At 44.5% G+C, this 22,020-nt stretch overlaps 1 protein-coding gene across 1 annotated transcript in view; it reads left to right on the forward strand.

Moving 5' to 3' along the window:
- Window positions 1–830: 830 nt before the first annotated feature.
- NINJ2 (ninjurin 2) overlaps window positions 831–22,020 on the forward strand; it is a 78,962-nt gene continuing 57,772 nt past the window's right edge. The window contains exon 1 of the mRNA XM_043564723.1: window positions 831–1,072. Within this exon, the coding sequence (XP_043420658.1) occupies window positions 899–1,072 (174 nt within the window). The 5' untranslated portion in view covers window positions 831–898. The remainder of the gene's footprint in view (window positions 1,073–22,020) is intronic.

Raw genomic sequence — 22,020 nt, forward strand, 5'->3', positions numbered from 1 at the left:
AAAGAATTGCCCCCTTCCACCCCTTTGGCAGCACATTTAAGTGTGGTGAGAGTAAATTTCTGACTCTGCTACTCTCCTCACTCCCTTTAAACTTGAACTGGATTACTCCAATTTAACACTGCCCCTACCGTGCACACTCACAGACATACCCACACCCACACGTACACAAGCTGGTGTCTAAAACTAGCTTCAGGAACAAACCAGAAGAGTTTTAGGCTCTAAGGTAAACAAGAGAAAGAAAGCTTTTCCAAAAAAAGACTCACTCCTGGTAGCTTTATTGTAAAAGTAGGGAAAAAGCAACTACTTGCGTAAACAGAATTTGAAGGTATAACTTTTTCCTGCTCTCTGTCTAATCAAGGGAGAAAATGAGGACATCAAACAACCTGTCAATAAAAGTTTATTGTTAATCACTTTATAGAGTAAGGCTTATGCTTCGGGGCCTATTAAGTAAACTACATTTTTTTTTTAAACTTTTAGCGCTACAGGGAACAAGAGAAAGAAGTCTCTAAGCCTCAGTCTTAGGAATATGCTAGAGTCCACCCACCCTTGATGACTGAGGACCCTATTCAGCTCCACCAATGTGAAGTCAGACAGCATGCTGAGGCTGTTTTTCCATTTCCTTGATAAATCCACAGGGTTTCTACACCGGTAGAAAAGCTACTAACTCAAAGCAGGCTGAGTTTGACCTCGGATGGCCCCTCTGGGGCTGGAGGGGCACTGGCGCCACGAAAGAAAATGATGCTGTCACTACTAACTCAAAAGGCCACCTATCAATGTGTCACATGCCACCCCCTGAAATGCACATGCGTGTGCACGCACACACGCACGCACGCAAGTGTATGCATGTGTACACTTCCCCCAGGGGCTGAGCCCAGGACAGGCATCCCACATCAGATGGATGAATAGCAGGTCTGTCCTGCCAGCTGTGTGCTCTCTCCCACCCAAAGAAAGCAGTAGAGACTCAGACAGCAAAGCCTGGAGTTGCCCACGCAGTCTGTTACCAGCACCAGAGTGTGTGAAGGCACTTGAGGGCAGCAAGATGGAATCAGAGAGAGAAATCATCGACCTCCAAGTAAGTTCTCTCCGGGAGAGAGGAAGGAGGGTGGAGATGGGGGGAGCAGAGGTAAAGCTGGGGGAAGGAAGGATTAATATTCTGGTCACTTGATATTCTCCCTCTCACCCCCCTTTCTCTCTTACCCCCTTCTCCAAATGTTCCCTAGGCTTTATCTCTTTTTTTCTCTTTCTGTTTCCCTGTCTGGTTCTTCGCTTGTTTTGAAATATGTGAGAAAGGGATTGTTTAAATCCCTCTTGGCCTCTGCTTCCTCTTGTCAGTCAAAGAGCTAATTAGATTCGCGTTACCAGAAGATGATTTCACATTCTGCACAGTGCTTTCCTCCAAACCCCAGGACAGTAGAGACTTATTTGAGAGCTGCTGGCAGTTCTCTGGAGGCAAGGAAAGATATGGGTTTTAGAGTTAAGAAGAGAGGCAGCTGGCCAACTTTGCATTTTACAGGTTGGAAAAAACTGGAGCCACTCCGTGGCTTTCTCCACAAAGCTCTCCTGTGGAGGACAGAGTGTCTTATTCGGACAGGGCAAGAAAAGGAAGCCAGTAAAATGTGCTAGCAGGAGTCAGAGACTGGTGTCCCTCCCTACCTGGGACAGGCTTGGAGGGCATCAGAGGCTCTAATCCACCATTGCAGGGAGAGGGAATGGGATGTTCTGGTAAGAGGAGAGCCAGGTCGCTGGAACTGGCACTCTCCAACTTTATTGAATAAAGCCAGCCTTTCTGTAGGGATCACAGAGGTTGCATGATAAATTTTCCTAGAGCTGGACAATTACAGGGTGGAGAAGGACTTTTGAGACCAAGGATTTTTGATCATGGTATCTGTTCTTCAAGCAAATCTTCCAACACCCCAGTGTATGCTTCAGATGAAAAAGGAGCTGCTATGTGTGTTGGGCAGCATGATGGGGGCCTGGCAGAACTTCTACCCTCTGTCCCTCCACCCCCGAGACACAACCAAGGAAGTTGTAGAATCACTTGGGGTAGTGTGTCAAAACCATTGGTCTACTAGAACTGCAAAATAGTGTCGTTTTCCTTGATTGTCATACAGCCCCAAACATGGTCCCAACTCAGGGCTTGATGGTCCTTCTGCCTGGAATATTCTTTCCCTGGGCTGGCTCCTTGTAGTACAGTCAGATCTCAGCTCAAATGTTACTGACTCAGGGAAACCTTCGCCCTCTGTAGAGGAACCCTCCTTTCATTTTGTCTTCATCATTTGTTTTCTTTCTTCCATAGCACTGCTCACTATTTGAAGTTACATTGTTCATTTGATTACTTACCCAATCTAATCAATCTCATTAGAACATAAACTCCATTAGAGTCTGTTTCTTTCATTGCTCTATCCCTAGTGCCCAGGGCGGTGCTTGATAAACAGTAATTGCATGGAAAATAGTTGTAAGTGAATAACTTAAGGGAGCCATGAATTAAAGGGGATCACTAATAGGCAGAGGGTCACTCTACCAGACCATGGCAGAGTCAGGACTTCTGGACAACCCAGGTCTTCTGACCCTACAGTGTATTTTCTTTTTTCTTCCTCTAGTTCTTGCCTCCATTGGATATTTAGTAGCTAAGGAAATGGTACTGCTCATTTCCAGTCCCTGAAGAACGAGTTTCTTATGTGCTGATGAGTTAAATAATCCTGAGTTATAGGCTAAGGACACTACATTTGGAAGAAAGGTTCAGAAAGAAAGAGATAGGCAGAACTATGGACTAAAGTGTTAGAGTACCCTTCTCTTCTTTATTAGAGTTATTCTCTCTCTCCCAATATAGTCTTTTATTCTGGCATCTTATTCACACTTTCCTTTGGTAGTTTATTTATTTGGTTGGCCAGAAGGTCATCCATTGAGTTTCTACATCTTCCTGTCTAGCCCTCTGGATCCAATGAGGAAATAGTCACTGTGGTCTTCTGAGAAGGCAAGTCTTGGTTCATGACAGGTGGAAATGTCTGTCCCCTAGTAGCATGATTTTACCCTCTCCTCACATGGTGTTGCCACATGAAATCCAGAGGAAAGACATATATAAAGACCCTAGAATATTATGTACTGAATAATATTAGTTCCTCTGTTTCTGAGAATGGTTTTCCAGGGGTGGTAAAGACATATTGACTATAGCTAAGACATTTCATCTCTTCATTTAAAAAATATTTACTAATCAATAACTATATATTTCACTCTGTGCTTGCTAGGTATGGAAAAGTTTTCTTATTTCATGAGGTTATTATAGTGGGTTGAATTCCTGCATGAGCTAAATAGTGTTATTCTGTTTTATAGCTCCAAGACTAATTCTTAAACTTGCAAATGTATTATTTACCCCTGGAAAGACAGCTAGATAGTATGTGTATGATGTACTGTGTTCTACCCTGAACACGTTAAAGCCCAAGTCCAAATAATAATGCCACAGTATTCAAACCAGGGCAACTCTCTTTACCATATAAATATTGATCTCCCCTTTATAATCCTGATCTTGGAGACTTCATTTGTGCTAAGTATATAAATTAATTCCTATTCATCACTATCCCATTACCAAAACAAACCAAAGGAAGAACAAATATTTATTGAGCTTCAACACTGTATGAAGCACCAAAAACAAAAACAAAAACATGATACCTGGCCTTAGAAAGCTTAAGTGGAAGAAAAACAGATGACTATAATATAAAGAAAATGTTCAATTAAAATAGTATGTCCCCAAAATGTGGTACAGTTACCACCAATGGTTAGTAAAGGGAATACCAATGGCTAACAGTTTTTTATTGTAATGGCTATCTTTATAGTTATAGTGTGTATTACAAAAAAAGGGTAACTAATCCATCAAATCTGTGATTTCTAAATTTTTATTGCTCAGGATGAGGCTAAAGTAAGTGGCATGATACGTTTTAAGTTCTTATTCAGACTTTATGAGTGTCATGGGCACACCCTGAATATTTTAATAATTGTACCTGTCTTCACTGTTCAGAAGTGTGGCTGCTCTGGATGAAATGAAACACAGGTGTGTGTGTGTGTCTGTGCATATTGCTTCTTTCTTGTCACTAAAAGATTGAGATAGCAAACAAGGTACAACTGAAATTTGGGAAACTCCAATCTAAAAAACATTAAGCCTCTATCATCAGTGTTGCAGGTGTGTCCCCAAGGTCAACACCTTGAGAGTGGGATGGCTGGTACTGGTGCCTCTCCTTCCACAACCTGAAGCTGTGGCCTCCAAGCTTCTGCCCTTCTCCCAGCTCTTAGTAGCAGCCCTGCCAGACAGCTAAGGTGACTCCTTTTCCAGGCTCTAGACTGGACTAATTTCCCATCTTTTACCCCCTCCTCTGAGATCTGGATGAATAAAGGGTGGAAGACAATCCCTTTTCTTCTCCTTCAACCAGTGTTGCAACCCCACCGCTGAGTATGGAGTTCAAGCCACTCTCCTTGCTCCTTCCTAAAATGGAGCTCTTCTTCTGCTTATAGATTCACCTAAGGAGATTCAGTCCTCTGGCCTCTTTCTTCCACCTGTGCGGGATGTTGAGGGAGATACAGAGATGGTCAAAGATGGTCTCTTCGTAACGGAATGAAGACTGGTACACACTGAATGCAAATTCAGTGTAGTAAGGGTTAAGTACAACAAGGGATAGAATACACTGGGAGTGGAGGTAAAAATTACTTATGAATAGAAGGGGGGACTATAGGTAAAGTATTCTGGAGTATTTTCAAATTGAAATTCCAGACAACAGTTTGGTAGTATATATCAAGAGACTTAAAAATGACCCAGTATGGGGCACCTGGCTGGCTCAGTGGGTGGAGTGTGTGGCTCTCGATTTCCAGGTTGTGAGTTCGAGCCCCATGTTGGGTGTAGAGATTACTTAAAAAAATAAAATCTTAAAAAAAAAAATGACGGGGCGCCTGGGTGGCGCAGTCGGTTAAGCGTCGGACTTCAGCCAGGTCACGATCTCGCGGTCCGTGAGTTCGAGCCCCGCGTCAGGCTCTGGGCTGATGGCTCAGAGCCTGGAGCCTGTTTCCGATTCTGTGTCTCCCTCTCTCTCTGCCCCTCCCCCGTTCATGCTCTGTCTCTCTCTGTCCCAAAAATAAAATAAAAACGAAGAAAAAAAAATTAAAAAAAAAAAATGACCCAGTAATCCCACTTCTAGAATCAGCCTAAGAAAATAATCAGATATGTAAGGATGTTCACTGAAATACTGTTTATAGCAAAAAGGAGTATCCAACAATGAAAGAATGGTTAAATAAATTTTGGTACATCTGTTAGTGGATATCATGAAATAATTTTTTTCAATGTTAGGGAAGAATATTTAAAGGAATACCAAAATGCTAATCATATAAATCAAAAAAGTAAGATACAGAAGAGTATAAACATTTTATCCCAACTTCCTTTAAAAATCATATAGAGTAAATATGTGCAAGAAAACCATTCCCAAGAAATACATCAAAATGTTAATACCGGTTATTTATGGGTTATGAATGACTTACTTACTTTCTTCTTTTACTTTATTTTTACTTTTTATTTCCTTTAAACATTTTTACCGATGCATATATTATATTTAGAATAGAAAAAAAAAACCCTGTAGTTTAAAAAAGAAAATTAGAGAAGCAGATGTGGCTATATGCAAATGAGTAGATCTGTGAATATGAACCACAGCAGATTTATACACACATATATATTTATTCCCGACTCTGATTGCCATAGAAAATAAACAGCTGACTTATCTTTGTGTAAGTAGGCATCTCCTTTTAAGTGGCCGTTCCACTTTTTAAAAGTTCTACATAGTAGCAACTCTGGTTTTTTATATCTCAGTATGCTCCAAGAACAGACTTCAGGAATGTGAAATCCAAGGACACACCCACGGACCTCCGAGTTTCTACACAGCCCCTTCGGAGGAAAAACATCAGAGGCAAGTAGGAAGGGGTGAGGTGGTTGCATCCTGATTTAGTCAGATCTTGTACCTGACAACTTCAGTAACTTGTCCTCTATCACCTAAAGAAAAATATAAAATCATTTGTATTAAGTAGAGAGACAGATATATAGATGATAGCTAAAGAGACAGATGGTGGAAGGATTTGGGACAACTTGTTGGAGGAGGTAGTCACTGGGTAAACTTTGAAGGAGGAATAGGACTCTGACAAGTGGAGGATATTCTAGTGTGAACAGAAGCTGCAAGCAGGACATCACAGGGTGTATCTGGGGAAGGATGAGTAGTCCAATTTGTCTAGGCTATAAAGTGAATAGAAGAATAACAGTGGGGAATATGATTATAAAAGTGAGTTGGAACCAGATCATGATGGACAGTGAAGACCACGTTATTCCCCTCGAGGAGGAACTGACCAGTGACTCTAGTGATCGATGTTCTTTGCAGAAGCACCTGAGCTCTCAAGTGGATGTCCTGGAAAGGGGTGAGCAAGGAAAAGAAACGTGGCTGTGCCTCCCAAGACCTAAGGCCCCTCCCAGAGCTGAACTTCCAAATGGGACTTGGAGGGGCCTTTAGTCTAGCAGACCACAGGCCTTGTTTCATAGAAGAGAAAACGGAGTCACAGAGTTGTGTGATGTTTAAGTAGGTCTTAGAATCCTCACGTATGATCTGCCCAAAGTCAGCCATGACATTGGGCAGAGTATCCAATGGACAACACAATACTCAAAATGTATTTGTTGACTAATTCATAATTCAATTTGCCATCACAGTGAAAGGCCCTTCCAAATATTCTAATCCTCCCAACCATGCTGTGGTCCTTACTCCACCTTCATTGGAAAAGGAAATGAAGCTCAGAAAGGTCAAGTACACCATCACAGAGCACGAAAGTGGCAGGGCTAGGACTCAGACGTAGGTTTTCTTTTTGCTATACTCTAGCTCAGTGGTTTTCAAATGTGGCCGCTGGAGCAACAGTATCCCGTCACTTGGGAACCTTTTAGAAATGCAAATTCTCAGTTCCTACTCCAGACATACTAAATCAGAAACCCTGGGGAGGGGCCCAGCCATCTGTATTTTAACCAGTCCCTTGATAATTTTGATGTACTCTGAAGTTTCAAAACCACTGCCCACTGCCCAGGTACATTGCTGACTGACGTGGGGGGTTGGTATGGAGGCTCCAAGCCTGACCTCCTTTCTCCCACATGATCCTAGAGAAGCCAAGGAGTAGCACTCAAGCTGGACCTGGAGTAAGGCAGGAATGCTGGCAAAGCAAGAGACCCCAGCTGGATCAGATGTCGGGGACGAGGAGCTGCCAGTCACTTTGTGAGAGCACAAAGAACCTAAGTCTCACAAGTCCAAACTTCCTGTTTCAGTACGGGCACCACCAACCACACTGTCACTGCTGCTACTTGCCTGCCACATACCTGTAGGGATTTATACCCACTCTGATGAGAGATGGTTTGGGATTACCCCAGCCTGGGAAAGAGGGTGTTAGACAAGCCTAGGGAGGTTAAGCATAATGAAGGGCACAGGTGAAGATGGATGTCTCCATCCTGTCACCCAGCCCTGCTTCACGAGAAGAGCAATCGTAGGCAAGGGTGGGACTTTCCCACAGGGCACAGATACCTGGAGTGGGGGGAGGGAGGTACTCTGTGTCTATAGGGGTGGAGGGAAAAGAGCACAGGAATATAGCACTCCCGAATAGTCTGTCCGGGACCTTAGGGATAGGAGTAAGGAGGGCAGGGGGCACCAGCCAGGTGGGAGTTGCATCCTGCAATCCAGAGCATGTCTACACAAAGCCTAACCAGTGTCCTAAAGCAGTGAGCCTCGGAGCTGGAAGTCCACCAGGCTCCACGCCAAGAGAATGGAAAACCTTCGGCCTCTCCAGAGGTGAATTCTGTTTCCAAAGCCCCATCCAGGGAACTGGGACTGTTTACCCCCAGGTCCAAGAATCAGGCTTTGCTCTTTGGTTTTGTGTGCTTGCCTTGTGCCCTAGGCACAGAGTCCAGGGACCCATCTTCTGCCTGAATACACATTTTCAGTCCATATCTGTACACAGTGGGGCCGGTGTCATTCATGCAGCCGGGACTTTCCCTGCCACACCCCCCACCTTCACCCACAGTTTCCTAGAAATGCGACCGCCCAGTGTTAGGATTCAAGCATGGCTCAGTCCCCAGGGATAGCTGGGCAGGGTGGGGCTGGCAGTGTTGGACCTTTAATGCCTCGTCCTGTCTCGCCCTGTCTCTCTCTCTCTCTGGTTTTCACAGCAATCTATGTCATTTAATGCTCATCCACCTCCCTTGTTGCGAACTGCCTCTGACAGAGTTTGGGTTGGGAGTGGGGAGCAGAAATCTCGCAAGGCCTGTGACTTGTCCTGGTTGCAGCAGAATCTCTGTGAACCAGATCCTGGGCTACTCCCAGCAACCACGGCAAAGCCAGTGCCATCCCAGTCCCGCGGAACCTCTAAGCTGCAGAGCTCTGTGCTTTCAGGCCCTTGAGGAGCCGGAATTGGACAGAAGTTCCAAATCCTCTGTCAAAGCTGAGCCATCTCCTCTCCATACCCTGGTGGTTGTGGGGTAGCTTCAAGAGGAGGCAGGGTGGGATGGAGGGGAACCAAGGGGAGACCGCCTTCTGCTCACTGCAATTTCCAGTGGCCTCCCAAACCCCAAGAGTTCAGTATGGCCTGCGGGGTCTCCACATGCTTTTCACAGTAATAGCGGCCAGCAGGGGGCTGCCACTGAGATTGTGAGATAGACAGAATCAGAGAGACAGAGGAGCCCTGTTATTTTGTTTTCCATTCTCCATGTGATCTGCAGTATTTTTCCTCCTTCCCATTAGAAGTACGCCTCCTCCCCTACCATCCTGATGTGACCTACTTATCTACTCCCTTTAAAGGGAGGTACTCTGGAAGGCATCCCAGTCTAGGGCGGTTCTGTCTGTGATTCTCAGAGAGACAAGCTGTCTCTTTAATAAGGGAAATCCAGAAGCTGTAAAATTGGGGGTGGGGTGGTACGAGGGGGTAGGGGGAGGTAGTAAGGAGGTTAGGTAAGGTTGGGGAAGAAGGGAAATGGAGGTTGGTGGAGCCCAAGAAGAGTGTTCAGTGGTGTGGCTTTGGCCAGCATGACAGATTCATGCCATGACTAAGGGAAACAGGTTCTGGACCGGTCAAAGGGCGGTGGAAGCAGCAGATGTTGACTGCTGGAGAGACTGCACGAAACGAGGTAAAAATAAAACAACATTCCAGCTCTTGCACTTTCCCACTTTCTGCCCCTAGTTCACTGAGCTATCTAATCTCTGAGCCCCTGTTGCCTTATCTGCAAAATGGGAATAATAAATTCTACCTCAGAAAATGGATGAAAAGATTAAATTATTTACCCCACCCTCTGTTCCCTCCTGAAGAAAACCCAGCGAGGTCTCAGAATAATGGCACATATGTGATAACAGCTACCATTTGTTTATAAGTACCTATCCTGTGGGAGGCACTGTACATGTAGTTTAAATTCCATGAGGAATGAATTATGCCCAATAAGGAATCTGAGGCTCTGAGAAGTTAAATCACTTATGCAAAGTCACACAGCTAGCAAGTAGCAGGGCTGAGGTTCCCACTCACAGCTATCTGACTCGAGTGTGTGCTCTTAAACATACCTCCCCTAGACTATAACATCACCAGCCTTAATGAGAAAGGATTTGGCAAAACCCTTGCCCCCACGTCTTAAGTAAATCTGGAATGCTGAGTCAGATAGGGGCTGGAGAAATCAAACAATAATTGGGTTGTATAATGCTATCATTTTACGCTAATCTTGGCACTGAGGAGAGATTGTCTTGCAGACTGGAAGTCTATAAACGCCTATCTGGTCTCCAGCCACTGGGCCTCCAGTCTGGCCTCCCTCCAATCCATTCTCTTCACTGTAGCCACAGAGAACATTTTCCTCCTTCTATCAGAGTGGTTCCCAGCTGCCCTCAGCATTACATCCAAACCCAATGTGGCCAGCACTCATCTTGTCCCTAGCAGGCCCCAGGCTTGGGAGGCCCTACTCCATTTTTATCAAAGGTATTAAAATACACCCGTATCCTTCACTAAACATGACTTTTTTTAATGTAAAAATTTTGAAAGGCTTTTTAATGATTTGAATGTTGAAATGATTAATTTAAGCATTCAGTTTCGCATGTAGGTGCCAATATGGTTTTTGCGGGTCTCAAACATTTGGGGCCTTTGGAAAGCTCCTAAGTACTATGCACACACACGGTGCCTAATGGGTGACACAGCTGTTGCTGCAGCCCCCATCCATGTTCCCCGCATGCCAGGCTTTTGTAAATACAGTTTCCTGGGCCTAGAATTCTGTTTCTTCTGTAAGTGCACCTGCTCGTACCATTCCCCCCTCCCTCATTGCCCGGCAGTTTCTTTCTTTGACCTTCATAGGTGCTTAGCTTCTCAGCTTCCTTGTGTGTAAAACAGAAATTGTGATACCTACTTCATAACGCTTTAGAGAGGATAAAATAAGTTGATATACCAAAGCATTTCTATACAAAGTATGATTCATGCACCATCACAGGGGAGCTTGTTAGAAATGCAGAGTTTCAGGCCCCACCCCAGATGACTGATCAGAATCTCCCAGTTAACAAGATCCCCAGAAATCACATTTGAGTTTTGAGGAGTCCTGCACTACAGCACCCAGAACAATGTCTGCTACATTGTAGTAGTAAATGATAGTCATCGCTTTTGTTATTGTTGTGATTACCAAAAGCCAATTTTTTATAGTTGTCTCCACTTTCCCTTCTTACCTTATAACTTCTGAACTCCAGTGCTTTTCTTCTTCCTCTTTTTTTAATGTTTACTTATTTTTGAGAGAGAGAGAGAGACAGAGACAGAGACAGAGACAGAGAGAGACACAGTGAGAGCAGGGAAGGGAGAGAGAGAGAGAGGGAGACACAGAATCCAAAGCAGGCTCTAAGCTCTGAGCTGTCAGCACAGAGCCAGATGCGGGGCTCGGACTCACAAACTGTGAGATCATGAGGGGAGCCCAAGTCTGACGCTTAACCGACTGAGCCACCCAGGCGCCCCTAGTTCAGTGCTTTTCAAATGTTGTTCCCGCAGCACACTTGCATCCTGGGAGCTGGACCATGCATGGCAATTCCAGCTAAATGCTGGGCTTACAATCAAGACACCCAGGTAGCTTCCCTCCATCTACGGAGGGAGCTAGCTGAGGAAATTGCAACAGATGGTCATAAGGACCACCAAAAGAGGGATAGAGAGGTGCTAGAAGTGGCAGCTGACCCAGGCTTGTGGGGTCGAGGAAGGTGCTCTCCAATCTAAGACCTGAAAGGGGAGTTGGCAGGTCGTCTCTATAGCAGACTGACTGCTCCTACAGGGTAAAAGGGCCTGTTAAGGCTTTGCTCTACGGAATATCTACGGCCCTTGCTGTTTGCTCTCCCAAGCAAACAAGGGAACCCAAGGGGGCGTGAGTCTAGACACAAACGGTGTCCTGGTATGAAGCCCAGTCACTTAGAAAAAAATTTTGGCCTTGTTGCAAACTGGGCCTTCGGTAGTTTTACAATTCTCAATCTCTCAGAAACTTGGTTTCCTTGTTTCCAGAACCAGGATAACGATACTCCCTCTACAGGGGGTCGGATCGCCAGGCTTAAGGGACAGGACAAGTCAGGTTCCAGGCACCTAGTAGGGGCGGGATCAAGTGTTCCTTTTCTGTGAAAAGGAACTGGGTGGATTTAGGCCCGAGGGCCAGAGCTTCGGAAACGGTAAACACTTCTGAGTACTTGCAAATACCGCCTTCCCTTCCCCTCCTCCCACCTGGGCCGGGACGCTGAAGTACGGGGCGGGTGTGTGCAGTCCGCGAGCAGCTGGAGGGGACGAGGTCGCCTAGGGTCGCAGGTGGGCTGGTTTTGGAGGGAAGAAAAGGCGCACTGTTTTCCCGGCGCCCGGGGCAGCCTTGGTGGATGCTCTGAAAACTCCAGAACAGAGCCGGCACAGTGTGGCCACGACGAGCCTCGGGCAGCCGGCCTGTCTTTAAGAGGTGCGCTCCCTGGCAGAGGCAGCGCTGGAAATGTGAATATTCCTTTCACAAGGGGCACACCGCGTGCGCGAAGGCCGCCTCGGGAGAGCTCGCCGCCCCGCTGCCCAAACCCTCCGGGGGAGGCCGAGCGGAAGAGGCCGCTGATTGGCTGCGGGGGAGGCTCGTGCCGCGCGGACCCTCACACCCCCAGCCCCGGGCAAGCTGCGCGCTGGGTCGCAGGGGTGCGGGGTCGCAGGGGTGCGGGGTCGGGCGGGCCGGGGCGGGGAGGGCGCGCGGCCGCGACCGCAGGTCAGCTGACTCCCGCGGAGCCGGCCGAAGGGCTTACTTCCCCGTCCGGCCCCGGGGCCTACTGGGGGTTGGCCTTGAACTTTTGTTACGTGGCTGTCCCTCTTCCTTCCCCTGCTGAAGGCCGAGGGCAGTCCTCACCCTTTGCTGAAGCAAAACAACCCCCTCCCCACCTCAGCTCGGCCCAGTCTCCGGCTCTGGTACTGACAGTCCCACGGGCTTCGGGTCCGGGGAGGGCAGGGTGGCCCCTTCCTGCTTCTCCAGCTCTGGCACAACACGCTCTGGCTGATCCTGATCGCTGTGGGTGGAGCCGGGTCGGGGCTATTTCGGTTCCTTCTTGGCCTGGAGTGCTTGGTTTCCTGCTGAGTTTCCCCTAGGCTTCCCTTAGGTTATTAATAATAATAGCTACCATTTTTCTGAGCACTTACTTTATATCAAGGAGGCACTTGACATATTTTTATTTTTATATTTCAGAGCAACTGTGTAGATATCAACCCCAGCTTATAGATGAAAACACGTGAAGCTCAGGGGAGTTAATTTGCTGAATGTCACAGCTAGCCAGTAGTTCAACCGGGATTCACATCCTAGGCTGTCTGACTCCAATGCTGTGCACTCTCCCCCCTGCCATGCTTTCCCGGTGAGGCCTTTGCCAGGGCCATGTTGAAGACTGATGATTGTCAGCTAAATTTTACCCTAAAGCCACACTGTCGTTAAGACTTTTTGGGGGCCAGACTAGGAAATAACCTAGCTCTGGGGCAATATTAGAAAAGATTCCCCTAGAACCTGTTTGTTTGGCACAGAGAGCTAATCAAAGCTAGTATCTGGAATTCTTTCATGACTTCCTTGAGAGGCATCCTGGCTTGAGGCACATTCCTCCTCCCTTGCGCATACCCCTTCCTCTCCCCTTCATCCTCCCAAGAAAGAACAAACTATTGCATTTGTCCAAAACCTCTCCAATTGGAACTAGGCATAAACAAAAATAGTCTTGAGAAGGGGAAAGTGAGGCACTGAGGCACTGGGGGGGGGGGGGGGGAGGGTGGGACAACTCAATTGGATCATTTTCTGGTGCTCAGAGTGCTTGAGAAGGACAATCTCCCAGGTCCTATCCTACTTGTCCCCGCAGAATAGACATATCCTATGACCTCTTCTCAGTGAGAGGGTAGGACTGTTTGAGAAGGTGGAGGAGGTAGCTGTGAAAACCAGAAAGCATTATGCATAGAAGACAGGATTTTTCTTCTGATGAGACATCAGTAAAGCAGTGGCTGGTGTTTATTATTCTAAGATAGTACAAGCAGGGGTGCCTGGGTGGCTCAGTCAATTAAGCATCAGACTTCAGCTAAGGTCATGATCTCCAGGTTCAGGAGTTAAGAGCCCAAGCTTCAGGCTCTGTGCTGGTAGCTCGAAGCTGGAGCCTGCTTCCTGTGTCTCCCTCTCTCTCTGCGCCCCTCCCCCACTCATACATTTTCTCTCTCTCTTTCTCTCTCTCTCTCTGTCTCAAAAATAAGTAAAACATTTAAAAATAATAATAAATAATAAAAATAAATAGTACAAGCAAATTGTCAAATGATTCCACCTCATAAACGTAATTACATAAGACAGAAGCCTGAAAACCACCTGGAGGGCCTATACCTGAAGATGCCCAGACAAAGGGCATGAAAACAATTTATGAAGATCACTTCTTACCCCCATTTCCAACCTACAGCCTTCCATTTCTCTGGTACTGAAATTAGAACAAGTCTGCAGCATTGGAATCACAGGGGGATGGGTGAGGATGATTCCTTTTTTTTACATATGAGTAAACATAATACCAACAGGTCATTTAAAAATAAGGAATACCTTTAAAAGGGGAGGATGAGTTAAACACTGAAGCCGACCACAGAAGGTCCTGGAGCCCTTAAAAGGGAGGTCTGAGCAGCCAGCAGTGCTGTTTCCTCTGGGGTGTCATGTATTAGAAATACACTCTAACTTTTCTTGGGTCAGAGCCCTGATATCTACCCTTTTATAAAGCTTTAGTTTCCACATTTGTAAAATTAGGACTTTGGATGTGAGGGTTCCCAAGCTGCCCCCCAAGTCTGGAAACTCCTACTTATGCAATACCCAGATATTTTCATTATGTGATGCTCAACTCCTCCATCTCCGTAACAGGTTAATCATCTGACTAACTGCTCAGCTTTCCTGCTTTATGAGATCATCACTGCCAGTTCCAAGTGCATTTGGCTGCCAGAGAGCAAACATTCCATGTGTGAACTGGGGATACATATTGCCGTGATAACAAGTCTGGCAAATTTGAAACATGCTGATTTAATCTGAAACAGCACTAAACTCCAACACACCGTTGGGGACCTGGGCCTGGGGCAAAGCCTCCTAATTTGCTTTCAGGTGGCATCAGTCGTAATGCCTCAGGGCTTTGAGAAGGTAAAACATGCCTACCTACAATCCTCAAAAAGTCATCCAGTCCATGCCCCACCTTCCATCAGGTGAGAGTCAGTACACCTGGACCATCGTCAGCCTTGCCTATTAAGCTGAGGTTCCACTTGTTATGATCCATAGTTGAGGTTACCACTGCCCTCAGGGGGAAATCTATGTATATCGGGTGACTAAATACAGTCACGGCAAATGGCCATGGTCTCGCAGTAACAACCCACACATAGTTTCCAGAAGGCATCAGTAGCTCCTTATAGGTACCTCAAAACTTCAAATCCATGGATTTGGCCATAGGTTAAGGTGGGGAACAGGATTTTTTTTTTCTTTCCACTTAATTCTCACACAGTGTTATGAGTGCAATCGTTGAGGCATACAAAAAGATGTAGAAACACCAAGAAGGTAGGAAAGGGATGGGGAAAGGGGCACATTTATTAAATAGTGGTTAGCATAGTGGTTAAGAATACAGGCTCTGAAGCTGGACTACTTGGGTTTGAATCCTGGGTCTTCCATTTCCTTGGTGTGCAGTCTAACGTAGGGCAAATTACTTAACCTCTTTGTGCCTCAGTTTCTTATAGGACTATTAATTTGTGTAGAACACTAAGAACAATGCCTGCTCCATATGAGTGCCACAGAAATATGACATTACTGCAGCAAGTCCTATGTTAACTGCCTTATTACTTAACAATTTTTTTGCAAAGGAAATTACTGAGTTCTGCTACGCTAGTTATAATAATGTCTGTGACCAGGGGTATATATCAGGAAGGAAATAAACAGATATGTGGACCAAACCCTTGTTTCTTCTACTAGTCTCTTCTAGCATAAAGGATTTCATACTGTACCTGATAGCTTTTTTTTTGACGCATTAATATGATTTGGAAATCTCTCCATGTCAGAATATGTAGATCCACACCACTGTTTTTAACTGCTGTATAGTATTACGTAATATGGAAATATAATAGATTATTGGCACATTCTCTTATATTTATTGTGTATCTAATGTTTACTGTGTACAGTACAAGATGTGGGGAGGACGCATAGCTGGTAAAGTAGCGTAGAACATGGTTCTCCAAGAAGCTGGTGGGGAAATTTGGGACTTAAATGAAATAATCATAGACCAGTGCAAGAAGGTATGTAATAAAATATTAAATGGAATTCAAACTAAGTGTCAATGTTTGTGATTTAATAGGAAATAGCAATATATTGTGTAAAACCATGGAGCCAAAGGCCTGCCTCCTAGAAGCTCTGGCTGGGCTAGAGAGGAAATTTACCCATTAGTTCTTCCAGCCTCACTGAAAAATTACTCAGGACAAGAAAGACAAGTCTACACTCCCTTAACAAGCTACAACACAGCAGCACACTGGTGTCTCACGTAGAGGTGGAATGCAGCAAGCCTACGTGTTCTCTTGCAACTTGTTGGGCACGTGGGCAGGACCTTCCTAAAGCAGTGCAGGGATTTGTTCTCACCTCCAGCCTCTGACAGAGGTTTGTGTTGTTCTCCTTGAATCCCAAGTGGCACAGATAAGTCCTTTAAAAGGCATAGCGAATCTGCTCAAGGACCCCAAATGAGAACTCCCTTTCTTGAGATCTCCAGTCCTTTGTTTGGTTCTGCTTCCTTGGGAAGAATTCGCAGGGTTGTGAGAGTAGTTACCCCATAGGGCCTAGTTAGGGACATTCTGTGCTTAGGTATTCATAAATTTCTGCCAAGACCAGATTTCTTTTACCCCACCCTTATGTACTAATCGCTACCTAACTCAGTAACACCTGGTTGCCAAAGAATTAGATTGTGTCAAAGCCCACACTTGGTATTCCTTCTGCAAGGCCCTACCCAGCATCGTTCTAATACCTGGGTTAGGATAAACCTTTCAATTCTATCCTTGACCGCATGTATTTTCATGTATGCCTTTCTGTTTGTATTGATGGGAGAGTCAATAGTCAATGAAAAGAAAAATATTATTAGGCACTCACTATATATTTAGATTTGTACAAAGCATGGGGTTGGGGATGCTGGCAGAGGGAGGGTTATAAGAAAAGTGAGACATAGCCCTGCTTTGGGGGGCTTAAAACCCTGACAGACATAAGAACACAACACGTTAGATCCTGAAACGGTCAAGGTAGACAGCATAGACCATATGTGCTGTGGGAGAGCAGAGAAGTGCCCCTAGAAGGGAATGGAGTCCCTGTAAAGGGCAACTGTTGTAAGGAGCATCTATTCTCACCTCCCAAATACTCCATGTCAGCCTCTTCTGGCAGCCCTGGGGAGTGAGTTCAGTAAAACAGGATGATCCAATGTGGCAAATAGACCAACATTTTGCTCACAGATTCACAGAAAGTCAGTGTTTCCCTGATCATTTGGGAACCAAAATGACTAGACTGTATTTTTCCTGGAACATTTTATTTTCCAATAAAGAAAAGTAGAAAGACCGCAACAATGAATATTTGTAAACTCTTCCCTACATTCATCAATTTTGCTATATTTACTTTATCTCTTTCTATAGAATGCATCCCCTCCCCCCTTCAGCATATATCTTCCAAGAAGGGTACTCTCCTACCTAACCACAATATAATTATCATTAATATACAGTTTATATTCACTTTTCCCAATTGCCATACAACAATGCCCTCCATAGCTCTTATATAATATAATCACGGATTAGTCATTGCATTGGGTGTCTTGTCTCCTAAATCTCCTTTAATCTGTAACCCTATTCCCTTTTTTTTGGCCTCTCATCATCTTGACATTTTTGAAGAGTGCAGCTGAGTTGTTCTGGAGAATGACCCATGATTTGGATTCGCCTGATTATTCCCTCATGGTTGAATTCAGCTGTTATTTCTTTTTAAAGATTATTGTGGTAAAATATCTGTACCATGAAAGTTACCATGCTAACCATGTGTAAGTGTACAATCCAGTGGCATTGTGTACATTCATAATATTGTACAACCATCACTGCTGTTTCCAGAATGTTTTCATCATCCCAAACAGAAATTCCATACCCATTAAACAATAACTCCCCATCTCCCCTACCCCCGGCTCCTGGCAATCATCATCCTACTTCCTGTCTCTATGAATTTCCCTATTCTAGGTACCTTATGTAAGTAGAATCATACAACATTTCTCCTTTGGCCACTGTCTTATTTCACTTAATATAATATCTTCAAGTTCATCCATTTTGTAGCATGTGTCAGAATTTCCTTCCTTATTAGGGCTGTATGATATTCCTTTGTATGGGTATACCACATTTTGTTTATCCATTCACCCGTTGACAGACACATGGGTTGTCTCTAACCTTTGGTTATCATGAATATGGTTGCTATGAACATTGGTGTACAGTTATCTTTTCAAGTCCCTGCTTTCAATTATTTTGGGTATAGGGGTGCCTGAGTGGCTCGGTTAGTTTAGCATCTGACTTCAGCTCAGGTTGGTGAGTTTGAGCCCCACATTGGGCTGGCTGCTGTCAGTGTGGAGCTCGCTTCAGATGCTCTGTCCTGCTCTCTCTCTCTGCCCCTCCCCCACTTGCTCACGCACGCTCTCTCTCTCTCTCTCTCTCAAAAATAAATAAACATTTAAAAACATTATTTTGGGTATATACCTATATGCCAGATCATATGGTAACTCTATTTTTAACTTTTTGAAGAACCACCATACTGTTTTCTATAGTGGTTGCATCATTGTATGTTCTTACAAGCCTCCAGTTTTCACAGTTCTCTGCAGTCTCTCCACATCCTCACCAATGTTTTTTTCTTTTTTTTTTTTAATAATAGTCATCCTAATGGGTGAGAAGTAGTATCTCAATGTGATTTTGATTTGCGTTTTGTTAATGACTAATAATGTTGAGTATTTATGTGCTTCTTGGCCATTTGTATATCTTATTTGGAGAAATGTCTATTCAAGTTGTCCACTTTCGGTTTTTGGGTTTTTTTTGTTTTTTGGTTTTTTTTTTGCATGCTTTTGGTTTGTTTTTTTTTTAAAGTTTATTCATTTGTTTTGAGAGAGAGAATAAGTGCAGGCCCACGCATGTGTGCACACACACAAGCAGGGTCAGGGCAGAGAGAGAGAGAGAGGGAAAGAGAGAATCGTAAGCAGGAGCCCGAGGTATGGATGGAGCTCATGAATGTGAGGTTATCACCTGAGCTGAAATCAAGAGCCCGATACTTAACCAACTGAACCACCCAGGCACCCCCCACTTTAAAAAAAAATGTACACTTTTGAATTTTTTGTTGTTGTTCTTCTTTAAGTTACAGAAGTTCTTTTCATATTTTGGACATTAATTTCTTATTAGATGTATGATTTGCAAATAGTTTCTCCCAGTCTGTGGGCTGTTTTTTCACTCTCTTGATAGTGTCCTTTGCACAGAATTTTAATTTTGATGATGTCCAAATTGCATATTTTTCTTTTATTGTCTGTGTTTTGTGTGTCATATCCTAGAAGTCACTGCCAAGTTCAATGTCATGAAGATTTTCCCTTATGTTTTCTTCTAAGATGTAAATAGTTTTAGCTCTTAAGTTTGGGTCTTTGATCTATTCTGAGTTAATTAAAAAAATTTTTTTTAATGTTTATTTATTATTGAGAGACAGAGAGACACAGAGCATGAGCAGGGGAGGGGCAGAGAGAGGGGGAGACACAGAATCTGAAGTAGGCTCCAGGCCCCAAGCTGTCAGCACAGAGCCTGACGCAGGGCTCGAACTCACCAACCATGAGACCATGACCTGAGCTGGACTCGGTCACCCAATCAACTAAGCCACCCAGGCGCCCCTTTTCTGAGTTAATTTTTGTATATGATGTAGATAACAGTCCAATTTCATTCTTTTCCATGTGGTAATATCCTATTTTTCTAGCACCATTTGTTGAAAAGACTGGGCATTTCCCATTGAATAGTCTTGGTACCCTTGTCAAAAATCAGTTATTTCTGGCTTATTATTTCTGGCTTTCTAGTCCATTGGTCTGTATATCTGTTCTATTCCATTTTTAAAAGTATATGATTTCTTCCAAACTCTTTCTCATCCTTGCACCCACTCCCTGAAGGACGGAATAAGGAGGAAAAGTCTTAAATGCAAAAGAATTAATTAATTAATGTTATGGTGCCCTGGATTTGAATGCTAGGGAGAATGCAACATTCTGGAGGTGCCCAATTTTCAGACTAGCATTCAAATTGTCAGTGGTGAGCAAGCACTTTATTCTATTTTGAATCCCCTTACTATCTTAGGCACAACCATTCTTTACATGTTTTTCCCTGTGTTACCAAACTTAGAGGACCCAAATGTGCTTGCAAGTTATGCTGCCTTGAAATCCCACGTGATGGAAATGAGACTGATTCCTGTGTGTGTGTTTAGCCTTTAACTCATGGAAGAAGAATTGCTATTAATCAACAGTTATTTACTGACCATGCTTTATGTGCAGCGCTGTAACATAAAATTTATATTCATGGTGGCTTCCACTGTAATTGGGGAGGCAAAGTGTATATATAAATGGATAATTGCCTAGAGAAGGGAGAAATGAGAATTGAAATAGTTGGCAAAATCTCCAAATGTGGGGTCTTTTGGGGATTGCTAAGGAGGAAGAATAAACTCGGATTCAGGGTTGAAGGGGAAGAATAGTGGGTATTAAAACAAAGGCAGGAATGAATAAGCTATCTGGGGACAGTGAGAAGGCCAGCCTGAATAGATGGAACAGTGTGTGGGGGAGAACCCTAGTGGATAGGTGGGGTGGGGCTAAATTATGTAGGATTTTTAAATAACCAGGCAGAGGGGTGTGCACTTGATTTAGTAGGACAGTAGGATACCCTTAAAAGTTCTTAAATGGCATGGTAAATAAAGGATGGTGGTACTGGTTTAGGTAGATTTGTTCCAGGAGGGGATATGGGATAGGCTTTCAGAGAAGAGGAATTGATTCAGTTATCAGAGGACTTCCCTGAAAAGAAAAGTAGTAGGTCTTTGCCCCAAGTCCAAGGTCAGATTGAGGTGTGTTTCAGAACCCTTGCTAATCGAAACCCACTGTTAGAAAAATGCACTGGATCTAAAATTTTATAAGATCTTGCCCAAATTCAACCAGACCCACTAATCTTTTGTGTTAATGGCATAAAATTTCCACTCTTGGTTCTGGCTTGGTTTGGCACTCTCCCCAGATTGCCTCACTGTGGTGCCGAGCTTCCAAAGCTACCAAGCTACAGGCAGGGCTGCAAGTTTAGTTTCCTCATTTTTACAAAAGGTCAAGTTTTCTAAATTGGTGGATCAACTTGAATTTGTGTTGAGAAAGTGCACAAAATTCTTGCAGCTGACCTTCAGGGGGTCATTGCAGCTGACCTTCAGAGCTTTCTCCCCATTTTTCCCTGCGTCCTCCCCACCTCCATTCCCCTAGATGCTCAGCCTCATCAGGACCTAGCACTTTCTCTTCACTCAGTGCTCTCCCAAAACAGCTGAACATTGCCTAGGATGCACACAAGCCATTCAAGCTGCTCAGTCCCAGACAGGGATGTCGAACCTTGCCAGTTGACATTTTGGGGGTCACAGGGAAAGAGAGGATAAGTAGGAAGTGTTTCGTGGGCTTGAATCAGGGAATATGCAAGGACACCCCATGAACATTCCAGAGCTCAGTGCTAGACAATGGCATGTGCTGAACCATTAGGCTGATTTCCCCTGTGGTTGGAGGTTGGCTGCGTTTTTACCCTCCCTTCTCTGCCTGAACACTCCCGACACTGGAATTTCTTCAGATGGCTACCGTGTTTGGTTTTCAACCAGGACAAACAAAAAAAAAAAAGGGGGAGACTTGTTTTCCCGTCAGCTTTTGCTCAATGGAATCTCTGATTCTACTTACTGGTCGTGCCTTGGACACCGCTGGGGCTGTTTAGGGCTTTAAACCCTGAGCACACAGGACTCCTAGCTTTGCTGACCCCTCTTCCACATCCTGAGCCTGAATACAAACTTCGTCTTCCTCACCCCCAGTGTCCCTTCAATCTGAGTAATTCTGCAGCCAATTCTCAGCCAATATTCCACCCACAAATTGCTAATTTCAGCTGAACTTCCTCAAACTGAAGCACCCCTCACCAAATATTTTGGGCTATCTCACAATCTATCTCAGCTGCACGTCTTGCTGGTATTTCCAAGTGGTGAAAAATCTCCCCTCATCTTAAAGGCTTCATAGTAAGCTCAGCCCCCTAAGGGCTGATGAAGAAATCTGGAGTTCTACCCTATTCATACCTAATTCCAGCCTTCCAGGAGTTTCAATACAGGATCTCTCAAAACCTTTGGTGTTTTGTTTCTCACCTTCTTTTTTCCCCTAACTGAAAATGGGGTGAGGAGCAGGAGAAGGCATTGTGAATCAGTGTGATTAAGAAAAC

The sequence above is a fragment of the Prionailurus bengalensis genome, chromosome B4 (genome assembly GCF_016509475.1).
Source record: "Prionailurus bengalensis isolate Pbe53 chromosome B4, Fcat_Pben_1.1_paternal_pri, whole genome shotgun sequence".
Classification (NCBI taxonomy): Eukaryota; Metazoa; Chordata; class Mammalia; order Carnivora; family Felidae; genus Prionailurus; species Prionailurus bengalensis.